Source organism: Anoplopoma fimbria, chromosome 5 (genome assembly GCF_027596085.1).
Source record: "Anoplopoma fimbria isolate UVic2021 breed Golden Eagle Sablefish chromosome 5, Afim_UVic_2022, whole genome shotgun sequence".
In the NCBI taxonomy this organism is placed as follows: domain Eukaryota; kingdom Metazoa; phylum Chordata; class Actinopteri; order Perciformes; family Anoplopomatidae; genus Anoplopoma; species Anoplopoma fimbria.
Genome location: NC_072453.1, coordinates 1,100,005 through 1,119,060, shown reverse-complemented (window position 1 = coordinate 1,119,060; position 19,056 = coordinate 1,100,005). Strand labels below are relative to the sequence as shown.

The following is a 19,056-nucleotide window of genomic DNA, read 5'->3' as shown; positions in this document are numbered from 1 at the left end:
AAACAACCAAAGCTTTCAGGTCCTCATCTGGCCTGAATAGTGGCTCCATGCGCTTCCCTTCTAGTTAAAGTGACTTTAGTGTGGTGTACATTAATAGTTAGTGGAAGTGGCAAAAAACAGACAATAATCCAACTGAAAAGACAACATCCGATCCATTTATTCACCTTATCATCAATACATATGTACAGTGTAAAAAATATCTTACCTTATAGTCGATCAATTTGCCAATGATGGGAAAAGAAAGATGAAAAAAGATGATGCACATGTCTAACTAGAACACATAACTGCTGCAGGATGTATGGAAATACTGAACCACAACTTTGGATAGAAAAATAAACACGTTTTCAGGTCATTTCTACCAGGTCTATTTGGGAACCTTTTCATTATTCAAAAAATGTTCTTTTCAACAAACTTGGAACTGTAGCCAACAAATGTAAAATAAAACGCATGCACCAAACGTTCAGGTTTTCAGAGGATCTACAAGTATTTTCACCAAATTGCAAACTTGGCTTCATGAGGCAATAGTGCAGATACAATCCCAGAGATAGATAGCAGTGAAGAGTCTCTAGATCAGTCCATGTGTAGCGGGGGGGGGTTTGTACGTTGGAGTCCACTAGCTCATTTGTGCTCTCTCTGCTTCCTTTGACATATATAATGAGCACAGGACAACACAGGTCCTCCAGCCTCGTGTGAGGTCATTGCTTCCAACACTATTACAGACAGATCACTGCTTTGCCTTCTTAAGGATAGTGCCCACCGCAGAGATGACAGTGGTCTTGGTGCCGCTGGCGGTGGTCGTCACAGAGACGACAGCAGGCAGGGTCGCCGTGGTTGTGATGAGGGCGGGCTGGCCCAGGGTCACAGGGATTGCAGAGTCCCACTTGCTTTTCCTCTTCTGGGCCTCTGCTGATGAGAGTAAAAAGGGTGGAGGATTGAGTGACGCGAGCTCAGGATTAAAAACCGGCAACTGCACAGGAGGGGCTGCACGGCACGATGCTGAGGAAAGGACTGATATCACTCGAGATAAAAGGTACCGAGTGGAGTCTTGCCCACCAGTTGCGCTATGGAGCAGTGTTTAGTTTTGTTTCTATCGTGCACGCACATTAGTGCCAGTACTAATGTTGTCTTTTCGCGCCATTCAGCTGTGTCGGAATTTAAACTTCGCTAAGTCCCGCCTCCAGAACGCAGATCGGCCAATCATAGCGTACTATCGGCCAGCTCAAACCAGGGTCCGACAACTATCCAGCTCTGCTCCAAAGACTCTCCTGCATTTCAGTCTGATTTTATGGATTTGGAGCTAGTAATGTCTAAACGTTGTGTAATAGTGATACTTTTGGAAGTTCCTCAAACGTCACGTTTCTGAGTGAAACCTGTGGAGCTAAACATTAGTAGAGCACGTGCGCATATCATTAATTAGCGTTAGCACCTCTATGCTATGCTAGCTGTTGAATGCATAGTGTATGTATACACATGTTTCTTTAGCTTTTTAATGACACTAACATTGAATAAAGAGTTACCCGGCTTAACAGGAACAGTGATGACGTGGTGGTTCACTTTCACACTGTGATCTGTAGGCTTGAGCTTTTATCTTTATCTTTTTAACTCTATTTACTTCTGAAACAGTTTTTACATCCTGGATATATCCTTCAAACGTATATCGCTTCTCTCTGAAAGCGTTTTTATCGTTTTTTCATGAATTAGATAATATTTATTCAGGGAGTGCAGTTCGTGACAGTGTGGGCTCCTTGGTAGCTCTGACAGCTTGACGGAGCAGCAGCAGAGAGGGCGGGACTAAGCGAAGGGGCAATTGGCATAAAAAACGTGGCAGTCACCAACCAAGGCAGTATGACTAAGACTGCTAGCAATGTACAATTATTTTTTTTATTTTCAATAACAACTAAGCTCCAGGGGGCCTTAAGTAGCTTCATCTTTCTATATAATTAATTGCTTTTTGGCATTCAAACATTGATCTCTGTTCCCTAAATGTTGCATAAAGACTCTACTTAATCATGACAGGATTATTATGGATAGAGTTCCATTGCTTAAGTGATTTATATAAATAATAAAAAATACCCCCCTCTCAATCATCACTAATGACTAGAAGTGCCTGCCCTCTGCCCGTATTTCTTATTTTGCTGTGTTTGGGAGGTTTCTGGGCGTCAACCTTTATGAAACCCGGCGACCAGGTGCCAGATTGTAAGCACGCATCCAAGAGGAAGCTACAAAAATGGCAGATAAAGCTCATCTGGTCCTGAATAGTTATGGCAATAAATTTAAAAACCACTTGGAAGTGACACAATTGCCAGGACATTTATGTAGCAAGGTGCATTTCCGGAAAGAGCATAATCTGTGAGGTGCTGCGTTGGCGGATGTTTACCTGTGGCCGTGGTGGTGGCGGTGTTGCTGGTGGTGGAGGCTGCTGTGCTGGAGGGATTGGTGCCCTTCTTAGTCCCTGTGACAAACTCAATCTGTGAAACGCATAGAACGTTGGACCGCTCATTTAATTCCTGGCGCTGTTGAATGTGTAACTGTTTTTTTAACCAACAACCACAACCTATTGCTGCTTGTCAACTCAAGGGCACATCAACAGTGACAGGATTTGCAAAATGACGGGGAAGAAAACGACTAATTTCCCTCCGTATCTTTCTCACATCAAAATCTCGCCCCTCTGCAGCCTGCATACCACTGACATTTCACAGTAGAGAAGAATAAAGCAGCTCCTGTAGGGTACAAGTTCATTCAAGTCCAGGTTCTAAACTAAGGCGCAGCTTCTGGAATGATGCTGCTGATCTTTGCAGCGTGTCACCTCGGAGTGATTATTCTGTGTAACTAACAAAAGCAAAAATAGCTGGCAAGCAAAGACACAGTAAGATGTTTTTTTGGAAGTGCACTTTTTTTGTAAGTGCACAGAACAACAGTGAAAAACACGCATGGGCACGGCTCAGCTGTTAAGCTGTACCGGGTTTGGGCCTGAGCTGCGGTGACGACAGCTGAACTTGGCATTGCAGCTTTCTGCGTCTGTCTGATGGAGGACGTTAAGTAGAAATAAATTGCAGCTGGTGGAGACTTGCCCCTGACGCAGACAGAGAACAGATCTGACAGCTTTTTATTTATTTGTTTATTTTTGGATTGTCAGACTCACCTTGGTCCGCTCCTTCTTGGCTTTCTCCAGTTTGTCCATCTCCACTTTCTGGGCTTTGGCTGGAAAGATAAGACACACACACACACAGACACACACACACACACACACAGACACAGACACACAGACACAGATGTGTGTTAGTTGAGTTCTAATCACAAGGAGCTGCGAGGAAAGAGTAAAAGTAAAAGCAGCTTACCTAGAGCTTCATAATAAGAGTCCTCTGACCAGCCGTGAGGATCGAACATATCTTTCGGGTAGTTTGTTCCCAGTTCATCTATACTGCAGAACTGAATGAGCTTCTCGTAAATGCTAAAAAACAAACAGAGAAAATGCCGATAAGACACTTTCTAGTACATTGTTGTGTTGAAGGCAGAGAAAATGAAGGAGCTTCTTAAGTGTTTATGCCAGAAAGTGTTTCTGGCATCATGCGTACGTAGCACTCCGTGAATGTGTGTGTTATTTGGTTTGGGTTGCGTTCTCCAGCTGAGCTGCGTACCTTGGGTTTCTAAATTCCTTCTTTTTCTGGATGTGGCTGTTTGTGTCAAAATCTCCATGGAGCTTCCTCTCGTACAGCTTGTTGATCTTGTCCTGTTGCAAAAAAACAAAAAACAAAATCAATGCAGGAACAGAGCAGACAGCGGATCATCGTCTCTGCTTTGAACACAGCTTCCTCCACACTACTACATTTGGCAGGACACGCAGTCAGTGTCACAGAATAAACAAAACTATATGTGACCAGTAGAGCTGGAGCAAGGATCAGTGTGAATGGAGCTATTGTGTAGAAAGTTTCTGATACCTTTGGGAAATATTTGACAACCAGGTTCAACTGAGCCACAAGGAGCTGGCTGGTGTAGCCAGGGCACCAACAGTGATACATGATGGAAGAAGGGAATGTTGCTCTAAAGAGGAAAATATTTCTCCTTTGCCGTTGTCTTAAATAACAAGTGTTTTCTGATCCCTAACCCTTAGAGGCTTGATGATAATCGAAACAGTAAACCATTACAAATGATAATGCTAAAAAAATGATTAATAGGCGTGCTTTCTAATCTGCCACCACTATGATTGTGATTTGGTGAGGTTCAGGCACTGTCCCCATTTTTGGGGTGTTGAAGCTGCACTGAGAAATATTCTGCCTCTTACTCTTTACAACCGTCGCTAAAAGAAACAGATTCCAGTGAGATAAACGGCTAGAAAGGTTGTGTCGGAGTAAAAAAAAGTGTTGTGCTCATCGAGCTTGAGCCCCAGGCAGACGAGACAAGATATCAATCTTTCCTCAAATTTGGGACCATTACTTATACATTTACTGATATTGTACTTTACTATGCTGTCATTGTCTAAGGAGAAAGGAGGACTGAAATCTGGCTTGAAGGAGTTACCCTTTTATGGAAACAAAAACAGCTACAAAAGGTTTTGGTGGGAAGTGAAAACTCTTTGTGGACCCAACCATCTACTTCCGTCCTACAACGTTTTTCCGCGGTGTTGAGATGTCACGTTACTTCTACTTCTTCACCGACAACTTAAGGTTCTTGTGAGGGAAATGTTCCCTCAAGCTCGGGGCACGATTGCAAAAAGCATTTTTTGTGATACTTTGGTGCAGAACGGTTTAATATACCGCAAGACACATATTCAAAGCATATGTGTGCCTCTGTTTCTCCCTGCCCTCAGGGCTGTTCAGGGCAGGTGAATCATTAGTTGCTCATCTGGTAGGTGGGGGAGTGTCAGCCCGGCGGGGATATTTTGTGAGCTGTGCGCTTACTAAGTCAGCTGTGTGTCTTAACCTGCCTCAGCTCCTCGGGTGAACAACAAACCTGGTTGCAGTGAAACGCAGCAAAAACACAGCAGCAAGGCACAAAGAGAGCAATGCTTGGTGACGCTAAATTGATAGAAGATGACACTGTGTGCTGCTTTAATTACAGGGGGAGAGTTTTGGAATTTATGTAGCCACCAGAATTTATTTCTAACCCCCGGAGGGAGCGAGGGGAAACTTCTAAATTGCTCACTTGGCGTGGAGAACAGGTTATTTTGAGTGCATCAACACCAAGAAGACTCAAACGCTCTAAACTTTAGCTGGTGAAAGTGAACTCCCAACTCTAAACCTTGTGCAGACTCGAAAAGGGAGAGTGTTCACTTTGTGTCTGCTTATGAAACCAACCAGTTACAAGTCTTCACCCTTTGATAGGATACATTTTTACTACCTTGAAAGTGTTTCTCCAGCACACAAAACAAGCCTACAGACATGTTAAAACACAACAACATATGGCACCGGGACTATCCCAGCAAATCCGCAGAAAACCCCACAACCTTGAGCTACATCCACACACCCTTTCCTCTGATCTGATTAGCAGACACACGTGTGGCCTCTAGCTGCTCGCACGAGACGTAAGTATAGTGTGTTCCAGAGAACCGTTTGGCAGTGAAAGTGCTTGAGTAACCGTAACAACAGTGGAGGCATGTCTACCTGCAGTTGGCTCGAGCAGCGTCCAGGGGGCTCGGGGGGGATCCTGATCTCATCGGGCGACATGTTCCTCACCTTCTCGGAGAATAGAGCTGGCAAAGGAGACACAAACACAAACATGAGCACTTGTGTGTTTTCACTTTGGCGGCTTTCCCCCTCCACGCGTGTTATTACACGCTGAATAAGAAGCCGTTGTTCCTACTTAAACAAAGTGAAACTGTTTGAATTAACAGAAGGTGGGATGTGGATATGCACTGGAGAGCAAACTCAGTTAATCAAATAAGGGGTTCACTGTGTGATAAGCAAACATTGCTGAGCATTTTCGTTGTTCATCACAATCCTATGTGTGTGTTGTTTTATAGGGCACTGCGGTATGAGGAGTGCAGGTCGCGGCCAGGGAGTGGCAGTTGTTTGGGCTTGTGAGGAGAAGGGAGGCTCCTCTCCCCCTCCCTCCCTCCCTCCCTCCCTCTGGACCCGTCCCTTGTTTTCCTCTCCCTGCTCGACTTGCCTCCCTTTGCTTTCTCTGACTGTGGGCCAGGCATTCTTCAGTGTCACCCAACATCCCAATCAGACAGATAGTCTTTACAGTCATTCAGTGGCAGTCAATCACGCTCTGAATAAGTGCTGCAAGCTGCGTGAGTGAGTGAGTGAGTGAGTGTGAGGGTGTGTGTGTGTGTGTGTGTGTGTGTGTGTGTGTGTGTGTGTGTGTGTGTGTCTTTTTATTGCAGGAGCTTGGCCCTACTGATGTTCCTGCGCAGATCGTCGACAAGTCGAAACTTGACGGGACGCAGGATCATTTTCTGCCTTTTAGATTAGCCTTGCTGAACACTTCATCTTACAAAACACAAGGGGAAAATTCCAGTCACGTACTCTTACACAAGTGTCAGCAATTTGTTGTGTGAAATGTCCAGGATTTTGAGATTGTACAATTTACAGAAACAAATGAAACATTTTTAAAAGGAGCCTATAAAATTTGCCTTATAAAGCCTAATAAAAACTAGTTTAGCGTCCATTTCAGATCCTGCCTATTCGGTGTAACAGCTAATATTGTAGCGAGGGATGGCGAGTTAGCCGTACCCAGCATGCCCTTCTGTCGATTAACAGTTAATAGGGGTCCCCTATTAAACTGCACGTGTATACAAAACGCACTATAAATATGTCCCATAGAGATCACTCATACTTACATGCTGATGCCCAGATGTTAGCGTTTACAAAGTTAAACATCTTAGCTTAGCATGTCAGCACTCCACCTTTTATACGTTACTACTACACGCGCAAAGTGCAGCTGAGGCCGATGGGAATGTCATTAAATAAACATTACAGACTTTCTTAATTACCTCAAACATATCTTGGCCATTTTTTGTTACTTATTAGCCGATATAAACGCAGACATGACATATCTGTTAGAGGCTAATATTGTCAATTATATGGTGAGAGTACCGACAAACTGTCACACACTGAAGGCTGCCATCCAATGTCTGCGCAAATTAATAATTGCGTTTATTTCGTTGATCAGACAGTTCCCGTTCTAGTTGTTCGGCTACTTGTGTTAAAGTAATGTAAATGTTTTTGGTTTTTTTACATGCTGAAATTGTGCTGACATCGTTCAGTCCAACACTTTCTCCAAGAACAGGTTCAGTAGCTCTACTGCATGCCGTCTCTCTACGCTGGCTACAATCGGTCTGCTGACATTAATAGTGCTGGTCCACAGTGAAGCCGTCCCTCCCCGTGGGACCGTTCCAGAGCACGACTCTGAAGGGTCTGTGTGCAGACGGGATGCTGTCATATAACAACACACTCTTCCCTGCAATCCCTCCCTCCAGTATCTTTGCCGTTTTCCCTTGGTTCTATGATCCTATGCTGGTAAACAGATCCACATGACCTGTTGCCCTGACCTCCCTTTCAGTATGTCTGGAAAGTTTAGAGGAGGAGCAGTACCCCACCCCCTCTCCATATGCTTCACGGCTGATATGTCTATGGTTTGTGAGGAGCAGGGCGTTGCCTTTGTTGGCGAGACACATTAAGTCATGCCAAGCATGTATGTATGTATGTATGTATGTATGTATGTATGTATGTATGTATAAACACATTTTTTGACAGCAAAAAAGGTGCAGGGGATACAGTTACATAAAGATAAATATTTTCAGGAATTTAAGTTGTTTAAACAACCTATAGTTTAAAACACAGAGTATACTACAGCCTCCAACGATATAAACTTGACAAGGCAAGTCTGGTGAGTCAGAGGCGTTAGGTGTTTCTTGGTTTCTTGGCTTGGTATTTCATGGAACTCTCTCACAGACAATTAGACAGTGTAGCTGCAACAGGGGGTTTAGCATTGGCGAAGCCCGCTAATCTACTCCAGACCATGGGAGACTAAGTGGATAATTGAAGAGCCTTGTTGGACAAACTCTAATTTAAAACATCCAAAATAAACTCTGCAGCCTCCACAGTAGCAAAGGAAGTGTGAATAAATCACAGCATGTGTGACAAACATCCCCGTTTATAGTTCAGCTCAGTGTGAGAGGAGCATCTTCATGTAACAGCAGAAAGAACACGGAGAAACAGAGCAATAAACGGGACAGAGAAAAGATTATGTCCCTGCAACAGAATTACCATCTGTCATCACAAAAAAAAAAAAGGGGGGAAAAAAAGACAGAAAGTCACAGTCTGTGCCCTGAGGGTGCTCTCGGACAGAAGGACAATGTCCTCAGTGAGCGGACAAAGAGACGTCTTCAGCCTGCTGACAGGAGGCCTTCTGCCAGACCCACTGTGACATTTACTGACAGACGACACAGAGGAGCCAAGCTTCGCTGCGGTAATGTCAAAGTGTCCGAGCCCGGGCTGTGAGTCACACTCGCACTGCAGCACGCTGACGGTGATAGTGGCTGTTTTTGAAAAGCTAAAAATTGCTCCGGAGCATTTCCCTTTCCTACGAGACTTCTTTTTATGGCCGCAACAAACCAGAAGAGTGGAAGTGGTGATGATCCGTGGGCAGAAGCCACCAAGATCACTCGGCTACTGCTGTGACAATTCACTTTCATTCAATTTTAGAACAAACTGGCTGCATTAATCATCTCCTACTTGGATTCATCGAGCCATTCCTTTCAAAATAAAACCATTTCTCTAAGAAGTTCCTTAAGCAGTCATATTATTTTGATTATTATAATTAGCTCTCCTCCCTCATTGCAACACATTATAGTTTTCTGATGTTATTTTGCAGTGAAATGATGGATGAGGAAGAGTGCAGCGTTGCGTAATCTGTGCATCTAGCTACTGGTTCGCGTAAACAAACAGCAGTGTGAGCCGTTCGTGGTGTTCCTCGGACCGCTGTGCGAAAAGCTGCTCCCTGTATCACTCATATCCTGTCTGATCTGATGCCCACTCACACACCTGTACAGGTCAGTCATTACTCACTTAACCGCTGGCAGCTCCCTGGGTCATAACCCACCTCTCAGTCTGTGGACAAAGAGGCTTTTATAACTCACCCCAGTCTAGAAAGTGATTCATACGCTCAGTGCACCAACACCCAAGTGACACAATAAAATGTAAAAGTGTGGTTCCTACGGCGTATCCTTATTATACATGCCAACTGATAAGCGGGTGTCACCGTATATGGTTCTTATTGTCATCAATGACTCAAAGGCTGGGTCATTTCCTAAAACAGCTGGGCAATGTAAATACTGTAAGCTTCACTAAAATAAGAGTAAATATTATTGGGACTATTTTCTGCTGCAAATTAATACGATGTTTTTGCACGGTTCACCAAGTTAAAGTTGAGACTTTTAAGCACCTTTTTAATACCATATAGAATGCAAATATTTCAGGATCATACTGGCCATAATAATAAAGTATGATGGAAAATCAGTAGGGACAATGGGGCCTAGAATTATATATTACTATATCACATTTTACAGAACTTTCCAGCAGTAATAATTCTTAATCATATAATTAATGAAATGAATGTGACCCCTGGGAAAACAGCTAGCAGTAGTAACAGTGCCTGCTACGGGTTCAATAGTGGGGTATGATGCCTTCACAATCCACTGCTGCAACAAAACATTTGAGTTAATTGGTGAGTAATGCCTCCTGACTAAATATAATACTTATGACTTTTGATTCCTTCTGAGGCTTTTTAACGAGGGACTTTTCAAGACCTGCAGATTACCCTTGTAATACACATTAAGTGCTCTAGTGACATTCCATGTATATTTTAATAAAAGACCCCATCTGCCAGTGCAGCAGTATGGCTCATTGGTGTTCTTTTTAATAGTGTTCAGACAACAAGGGAGCTCTGTGGCACAGAGGAATACGATTCATCAGGCTTTCGATAGACAAACAAGAATACATGGGGATTTATTGACGATAAGTGGCAGCCTTAACCTTTAAGAGTTGCTCAAATATATGTGCGTTTATTTGTGTGTGTGTGTGTGAACTCACCCACTAGCTCATTGGGGTCCTTTCTTTCTATTTCTGGGATCTGTAGAAAAAAAAGAACAAGAGGGAAGAGAGGGGAAGAAGAGAGAAACAGAGAGATATATGGGATATTTAAATCTCATTTGGACAGGAGAATGTGATCATCAACAGCACCAGTGGAGGATATTATCAAACTATGTTTCCAGCTTGGAAATATTTGATTACAAGTAGGTTGGTGTGGTGAACTGGCCGTTCTTGTGAAAGATGTTAAGCTGGAAACAAAAGTTCATTCCATAAGTACCTGAAAGCTACAAATCACAGATGCTGAACGCAATAGACTGCACGGAATAGAAGCTTTCGGGAGAATAGTTTCTAAGGAGTAATAGATACCAGAAGAGTAAATCTAGGCAGGTTCCAGTGAATGCCTGAGCTCGGCAGGAGGAGGAGGAGGAGGAGGAGTCTTGTGCAGCCTCTGAAATATGCTGCCTGTTGTGCCAGCTCTGTGGGCATAACACAGGTTCAGCAGAAAGGAACAGTGCTGGTATTCACAGGCATCATGTCGTCACCTAGCAACTGCACAGGAACATCAAAGAATTGTCCTGAAGTTGGCCAAATCCCAAGGAGGGGGAGGGGAGTAGCAGGAAGAGGAGGAGTGGACAGAAAGACAGCAGAGCCAGCTGGCAGAAATTCAAACTCAAATAAAAAAAATGCACCTGCTGTTTGAGAACGAGCCAATAAGATAATCTTCAGTTGAACCCTATCTGAAATATATATTTCCGTTTGGCCGCTTTTCACAAGAGAGTCAGAGGTCACGTTAAGCTAGAAAACCGTTGCACTTGCCATGCTATGATTCAGTGGGTTTTTTTGTAAATAAATAATTTAAAATTAGCTCCCCTAGTACAAATTCAAGCCTTTACCAACACCAATCCATGTCAGGAATAAGTTAAGAACAGCGTTATGAGGAATGGTTCGCTTCCCTGTAAACTGCAGATTTTCTTACTGAATATGTTCGTGGTCGATGGCAGTGACAACAGATGCGTAGAAACAAAAAGATAACATTAAGCTGTTCACCTGGGGGCCTAATTGTTGAAAAGAAAATCATATCTGATTCCTTTATTGAGACAAGAAGCTTTCGGATCTATTTGGACCATAACAAAAAAATTACACTAATCAAGGTCATAATCTGATTAATTAGAAACCACTCAAAGCAAGCACGTACAGAAAGTTACAACAGATTTGTTTGAGTAAAAACTATTGTAATGCCATCTAATACAACACCACCAGCACAAACTACATCCTCAAAAATTCCAAGTTCAGTTTACTTGGGTTGAGTAGTACTACTCAGCATGTAAAAACAGCTGCATAATGTCTTCTCTGACTCTGAGGGGGCTTTTGTAAAGTCTGATTAAAAAAAAATGATGATGGTGTCATAACATAAAGCCTGCATCACAAACTGGAGGTGTGTGGTTTGAAAGAAGTGGGCATTCAATAGGCAGTGAGAGTCCACTCTAATGAAACATGCTACCCAGTTGCTTTATGGGAAACATAGGATCTGGTATTTTTCAGCTTGACTCAAACTAAGGACAAACAGTACCCCTTTAAACTTGATTTAACACTGAATTACTGTTTATTTTCTATAGGAGCTTCCCAGTTTTAGTCAGTGGGTGATACATGCTTCTATTTATTTCTATTAGAAAAATAAAGGTTGCTCAGTTTGTCATGACTTATGTCCAGGAAAAACACCTGTCTTGCTCAAAGAAGATGATTCTATAGCTTTTAAATGCTAACATATTCATGCTGACATGCCCACAGGGACAACACGCTGATGTTTAGCAGCAGGTGTTTTATTTATAAGCTTCAGCAGCACTAAACGCATAGTAAAGTTAAGAGGATGTCAGTTATGCAGTCATTTGGTCCTATGCTGAGGGATGACGGCGCTATACCGAAAAAGTGAGTGATCCTCAAAGTTATGTTCTAGAAAGCTTAAATATCTGTAGCAGATTTGTCAGCATTCCATCCAAGAATTGTCAAGGTATTTCACTCAAAACCAAAAATCCAAAACTGCCAGTGGTGCTAGAGGAAAAGTCTGTCCTCAAAATTGATCCTCTACTTCGGATCGTGAATATCCAAATGAAATATCATGCCAATCAATCCCATAGTTATTTCACTCTGGATCAACGTTGTGGGCCGACGGACTTAAACTGCAATCCACTGAGGCCTGTTGCTTGGCAATTTGGTCAGAGGAACTCTGATACTCAGCTTAAAGGAGACCTCAAAGTGCTCACTATGATGCCCTGCTGCCCATCTACAATACAACAACAACTATATCAAAAAGACAAACACTTACATAATCCTGCTGCGGGACCAATAAAGGATTATCTTATTTTATCTTACTTCACAAAGAGCCCTCAGATTACACTTCTATCTGCAAACAATTCCCTCAACATAAATGTTTTAACTAAACAAACAAAAACTCTTCCAACACCCCATTAATAATATATGAGCAACAAAGCTCTTTCCCAAAGTAACCGGGCAAAGGGCCATAGAAACGTTTCAGAGATTTTCTGAGAATTCATTCGCTCTGGTTAAATAAGATCCAAGTATTGTGTGGTGACCTTCTTATCTACAGTTAGCTGGAACTGTATCAAAACACAGACTGCCATTCACAGGTAAAAGATGACTGCTACATGAAATATGAAGTGGGAGGAAAGCATGAGAGCTAATATACAGCGGGTAAAAAAAAGTATTGAACACGTCACCATTTTTCTCAGTAAATATATTTCTAAAGGTGCTATTGACATGACATTTTCACCAGATGTCGGTAACAACCCGAGTAATCCACACATACAAAGAAAACCAAACAAATAAGTTCAGAAATGAAGTTTTGTGTAATAAAATGTAATGACACAGGGAAAAAGTATTGAACACATTGACTGAAATTTATTTAATACTTGGTACAAAAGCCTTTGTTGGTAATGACCGCTTCAAGACGCCTCCTGTATGGAGAAACTAGTGGCATGCATTGCTCAGGTGTGATTTTGGCCCATTCTTCCACACAAACAGTCTTCAAATCTTGAAGGTTCCGTGGGCCTCTTCCATGAACTCTGATCTTTAGTTCTTTCCATAGATTTTCTGTTGGATTCAAGTCAGGTGATTGGCTGGGCCATTCTAGCAGCTTTATTTTCTTTCTCTGAAACCAATTGAGAGTTTCCTTGGCTGTGTGTTTGGGATCATTGTCTTGCTGAAATGTCCACCCTCGTTTCATCTTCATCATCAGCAGATTTTTATCAAGAATGTCTCGGTACAATTTTCCATTCATCCTTCCTTCAATTATATGAAATTTGCCAGTGCCGTATGCTGAAAAACAGCCCCAAACCATGATGTTCCCACCTCCAAACTTCCCTGTTGGTATGGTGTTTTTGGGGTGATGTGCAGTGCCTTTTGACCTTGACAATTTTGGTCTCATCTGACCAGACTATATTCTCCCAGTATTTCACAGGCTTGTCTAAATGTTGTGCAGCAAACTTTAAACGATCTTCAACATGCTTTTTCTTCAGCAATGGAGTCTTGCGTGGTGAGCGTGCATACAGGCCATGGCGGTTGAGTGCATTACTTATTGTTTTCTTTGAAACAATTGTACCTTCTGAAGCTCTGCACAAGTGGTCCTTGGCTCTTCTGATGATTCTTTTCACTCCTCTGTCAGAAATCTTGCGAGGAGCACCTGGTCGTGGCCGGTTTATGGTGAAATGATGTTCTTTCTACTTCCGGATTATGGCGCCAACAGTGCTCACTGGAACATTCAGAAGTTTAGAAATCCTTCTGTAACCAATGCCATCAGTATGTTTTGCAGCAATAAGGTTGTGAAGGTCTTGAGAGAGCTCTTTGCTTTTACCCATCATGAGATGCTTCTTGTGTGACACCTTGGTAATGAGACACCTTTTTATAGGCCATCAGTTGGGACTGAACCAGCTGATATTAATTTGCACTGTCAAGGGGCAGGATTGCTTTCTAATTACTGATAGATTTCAGCTGGTGTCTTGGCTTTCCATGCCTTTTTGCATCTCCCTTTCTTCATGTGTTAAATACTTTTTCCCTGTGTCATTCCATTTTATTACACATAACTTAATTTCTGAACTTATTTGTTTGGTTTTCTTTGTATGTATGGATTACTCGAGTTGTTACCGACATCTGGTGAAAATGTCATGTCAATAGCACCTTTAGAAATATTATTACTGAGAAAAATGGTGACGTGTTCAATACTTATTTTACCAGCTGTAAATATTCTCTCTTATTCTGTCAATTAATACATCTGAATCTGAGCCAAGGTGGAAACATAAGGCTAAACATCATCATGTTCTTCTGACGATACAGGCTACAATTAGGGGCTTGGTGGTAATTCAATGAAAAGATAAGTCTTTTAAAAGATTCACATCACAATAAAATCATATATCGAGACATTATTATTGGGCATGTCACAATAGTTAGGTTATCACCTTATCGTACGATATATGGACATGACCGCCATCATTTTTACATTATCTACTTATCGTACAACATATGGACGTGACCTTGATCATATTTGCTGACCTCGATATTGCCCATTGTGTTGACATAAGAATGTCACTAACGTTTTAGCTAGCATGATGCCAGAATAAACAGCAGGGTTTTCCATTACATTACAGTCATTTAGCAGACGCTTTTATCCAAAGCGACTTACAATAAGTGTATTCAACAAAAGGTATTCAAGAGACATTTTACAGTTGTTTTAACAAAGCCAGAGAGTATATTTCATTTATTGTTTTGGTTGTGTGGATTTATTTGCTTTCTTTTTAATTTCTTTAGAATATCATGAATATTCCTAAAAATAAAAAGCACACTGTTCTTTGGGTAAACTTGCATTATTATGCTATTATACCAGTATCAGTGGCGTAAAATGGTCTTAAATTGACAGGCCTAATCATGATCCAAAATTATGTCTAAATTAATAGAACAAGGATCTGACTAAAGTTCTTAATTAAATGAGACATAGTATATATTGATATTGAGTTATGAAATTACCAATGTTTAGAGATTTTGCCAAGCCCTAGCTACAAAAAATATCACACCTGTCAGTCAACCAGTGGGCTGAATGAAAACCTAGTAAATATATTAATTACTGGAAATAATTTATTTAAATTAAACAACATTGTTTCCATTACTTCCTTTGCAATGTTGTTTCTCTTTCATGAGAATACAATTCCACATGTACTATTGGGAAATCCAATCATGACACACAGTGTTACAATTTCGAGATCACAAACTCCAGACATTGCCAGTGCCGTTATGACTGTTTCACAACATTACATATTGAAGAGACCGCAGTTTATCAGATTATGATCACACACGCACGCGCGCACACACACGAACCCACAGCACCACCCAGTGGACATGCTCCTTCATAGCACGTGAGGACAGCTTTAAATGTGCAATTCCTTTTGGTTAGTCACTAAACAAATAGAATCATTCCCCAAATCCAATGCATCCCACACCAGGTGGGTGTTCAAATACCTCGACATCATCTGTGTCCCTCCTCTCGTCCGAGTCGTCCATTACCTATGAAAACAAAAATGCAGAAGGTTAACACTGTAGGGATCAAAAGCAGATCAGAGCAGGAGAGGGGGAACCAAGCAGTACAGACCGGATGACACCCAGCAACAGACTGAAAATTGTCCAACCCTTTTGATAGTTTATACTAGTTCTACTACTACTACAAAGTCTTTGTTAAAGGGACATTACAAACATTTTGGGTATTTGATGCCTTTAAGTATTTTCACAAAAGGCACAAATGTCTATTTGGATTGCTCAAAGGTAACTTAAAAAGGGCAACCCAGCTATTTTACATACGATAGTCAGTTGTATAATATCTTAGGGCTCTGGATGGAGCTTTCTGGATTCTGAAAAATAACAGTGATGTTTTATTGACGGCTATCTTGGCTTTGACTTGAGACCTCACATTTTTAGCAGAAGGCCTGTGTAACCAACTGCGGACTCAAGGGGTTTGACAGAAGTTAGTATTTAGAAGACTCGACGCCCTGATAAAAAGATGCTGGTGATGAGTCGCATTAAAGGAAAGGTAGGATTCTATGTTTTTGGAGCTTGACCCATCCTAGGGACTAAAGGTAATGATATCTCGGCCTCTCCTGCTTTGATCCGTCTCGTGCACTTAATGAAAGTGCAAAACTAAACCACCTTTAATTAAGGCTTTTGAACAGAATTACAGTCTGACACTCACACAAGATTGGTGCTTTGTACATCATAGTAGAAGTTGTGAGTCTATACTAAGCAACCAAAAAAAAATAGAGTTGTACAACTGTGTTAGAGTTGCATTGGTTCAACTGTAAGTTCTTGTTTAGAGGAGGTAGTTATGCTGGTATTAAATTTGAGTAATTCATCATATTTTAAGGTGTTTCTAATATTTTTGCTGCTTCATATATGTAAATGACAAGGACAAAATAAAAAACATCTATCTATATAATGCAGTCAAATTAAACAAATGATGCATGTTAACAAACAAACAACTTAAACATAAAGGAAGTATTTACTGCAAGACTGGTCTACTGCATGCCATCACGTCACAGTGATGTTTTAATTTTTCTGGCCACTCAGTGTTTAAAACTATCAGTTCAGCAGGCATGCAGAGGAGGCACATGGTACGTAACCTATATGAATTTATAAGTACAAAAACACATACAAGTAGGATATGAGATTTACAAACTGCTAGTAAATATAATGTGAAATGTAGGTCTCCTTTCATAAAAATTGTTTTGTCTGACCAACAATCTGAAATCCAAAGATATACAAATTACAATCCACACATTTAAGAAGCTGTAACCAATGAAAGCTTGGCGTTTTAGCAAGATTTAAATGATGACCTGATTGTCGAAATTGTTGCAGATTAATGTTCTGTGTATCAACTAATTGATGAATTTAATTATTATCAAAAAAAAAAAAGACTTAGACCTCTAGTTGGGTGACCCTTTTGTTTACATTTGGATCATCAATTATATCATAAATATCGGAAACAGTGGTTGCACTTCAATGTAGGAACATTTAAAAGTTATTGTTTTCCAAGTTTAATTGAACTCTGTTGTGATATTTCTGTTTAGAGAATCCAACATGCATTAATACATGTAATAATAAATGAAAACCGCAATGTTGAACAAAATGAACAGTACAGTCCTGGTTATATGTTATAACAGACGATTATGATTAAAACTACCTGATTATTTTTTTGAAATAATTTGCAGTACTAGTACTAGCTGTGTTTAATGTCAAGGGAAGTGATGTGACCAGATCCCCTTCACGCCACACAAGTACAGAAATTTACCGATTCAAGTTGATGATTACACATTCTTTACAAAAAATCACGTCTGATCTCGAATAGGACGTAGCTGATAACAAAACCAAACAGGCATTGGTGTGATCCTCTCAAGTCTTTCATTCCTTCCAGGGTTCAGTGAAGACTCAAGTGTGTAAAATTAGATCCCCTCATAATGAACATGTCAAAAAGAGTCCTATTCTCGACCACCACACCCACCGCTCTGCTTTTTCTGTAACTTACACGTTCAACTAAACATCAGTGGAACCAACTGAACGGTCAAGAAACATGTGTTTTCAAAGACGTTGAACTCAAGTTACTGACCGAGAGGCTCTCTCTGCTGTCTTCATCTCCAGACACCTTCACTTCTGCCTCAGTTCGGTTCAGGTCATCATCCCCATAGCTGTACACCAGGCCACTAACACGGCCCTCTGGTGAAAGACAGGGAAAGGGTCACCACACAGAACATATGTTAGATAACTACAATAGGCATTAAATAGCAGTGCATCAGGAAGACATAACGAAGCCATACTTCAGTGAGAAATCTGGCAATATAATAAATACAATATAAATAAATCCTAACATTGCACTCTTCTGTTATGTGCATGTGCACAGATTGTAAAGCCCTCTGAGGCAAATTTGTAATTTGTGATTCTGGGCTATACAAAATAAACTGAATTGAATTGAATTGAATTGTTAGTCTGGGAGTTAAGAAGTTAAACCAGTAACTTTACAGGAAAACAAAAGACCTCTGTTGTTGAGAGCTTCACGTTGTTTTTACATTATTATGGGCCAGGTCTCATCAACAAGACCAAAGCAAACCCAACAACACCCCGCTGAAATAACTTTGTATTATTTAACTTCGTTGCTTAATGTTTTTTTTGTTTGTTTTGTTTTTACAAACACATCTTAAATATATTCGACACTCTGTCTGTAAACTAGCTAAGTTGGCTACAAGCTAACGTTAGCTACCACATGAAATTCCGGGGTAAGGCTCGCAAGACAACATAGACGGCGTTTTATAGCCACATAGGACCAAGGAAACCATTAAATGGGTTAAAATATACCTGTTTCTTCTGATTCGGGGTCGGAGTCGGGCTCTGAATCGTCTCCATAGTCTGCTAAAGAGGAAAGCAGGGCACTCTTTTTACCGCTCGCCATTGCTGCGTCGCCTCAAGCGTCGCATAAACGCCCGGTCGCAGAGTAAATACGTCACTACGTACTGCGTAATAGACGGCGTAGCACTGGGAGATGTAGTCCTCGTATTTATGTGGCGACGCTGTAAACCCACAGTGGCTTAACAAGGGGAAGTGTTAAGCTTAACACATCATTATTCTTTTCATGCGAATATTGTTGATAAATGAGCAACATCTGAGTAGTTCATTTTAGACCATAGATGTCTACCATGTCCCTCCACCACTCTAAAGAGCACACAAGATGAGAAAAGTCATCTTTTCAGAAGCTCCAAAGCTCCTCAGAATCAGCTTAATAAGTGTCAACATTAACTTTTAAAAGTAGTTAGCAAATGCTTTTGTTTGTCCTTAACTGAAAATATCATTTTAGTTTATATTTTGAGTAATTAAGATACTATGCAGTTATGCGTCAGCTTAATAATGAAAATGGGACACATGTACATGTCATGTGTATGGATTGTAGATGCTCTTCAGTATCATTTTTCATCCAGCTTAA

General features: G+C 41.1%; 1 protein-coding gene across 2 annotated transcripts; it reads right to left on the bottom strand.

Annotated features, from left to right (window-relative positions):
• Positions 1–133: 133 nt before the first annotated feature.
• Positions 134–18,592, bottom strand: sap30bp (SAP30 binding protein). Of its 2 annotated transcripts, none has more exons than XM_054598953.1 (10): positions 18,435–18,592; positions 17,692–17,798; positions 15,558–15,602; positions 10,035–10,074; positions 5,601–5,689; positions 3,639–3,730; positions 3,339–3,451; positions 3,143–3,201; positions 2,378–2,468; positions 134–906 (listed from the first exon to the last, which is right to left on the bottom strand). In XM_054598953.1, the coding sequence occupies exons 1-10, from the start codon at positions 18,526–18,528 to the stop codon at positions 725–727; spliced, it is 912 nt and encodes a 303-aa protein (XP_054454928.1). In that variant the 5' UTR covers positions 18,529–18,592; the 3' UTR covers positions 134–724. The 2 variants fall into 2 exon arrangements, with proteins under 2 accessions (XP_054454928.1, XP_054454929.1); XM_054598954.1 differs by having other exon boundaries at positions 134–903.
• Positions 18,593–19,056: the final 464 nt, after the last annotated feature.

Excerpts from the sequence above, each read along its gene's own strand:
- sap30bp (XM_054598953.1), bottom strand. The coding sequence starts at position 18,528 with ATGGCGAGCGGTAAAAAGAGTGCCCTGCTTTCCTCTTTAGCAGACTAT. Across the intron at positions 17,799-18,434 it reads CCCCGAATCAGAAGAAACAG|AGGGCCGTGTTAGTGGCCTG; the intron begins GTATATTTTAAC and ends GTCTTTCACCAG. Across the intron at positions 3,202-3,338 it reads CTCTTATTATGAAGCTCTAG|CCAAAGCCCAGAAAGTGGAG; the intron begins GTAAGCTGCTTT and ends TTATCTTTCCAG.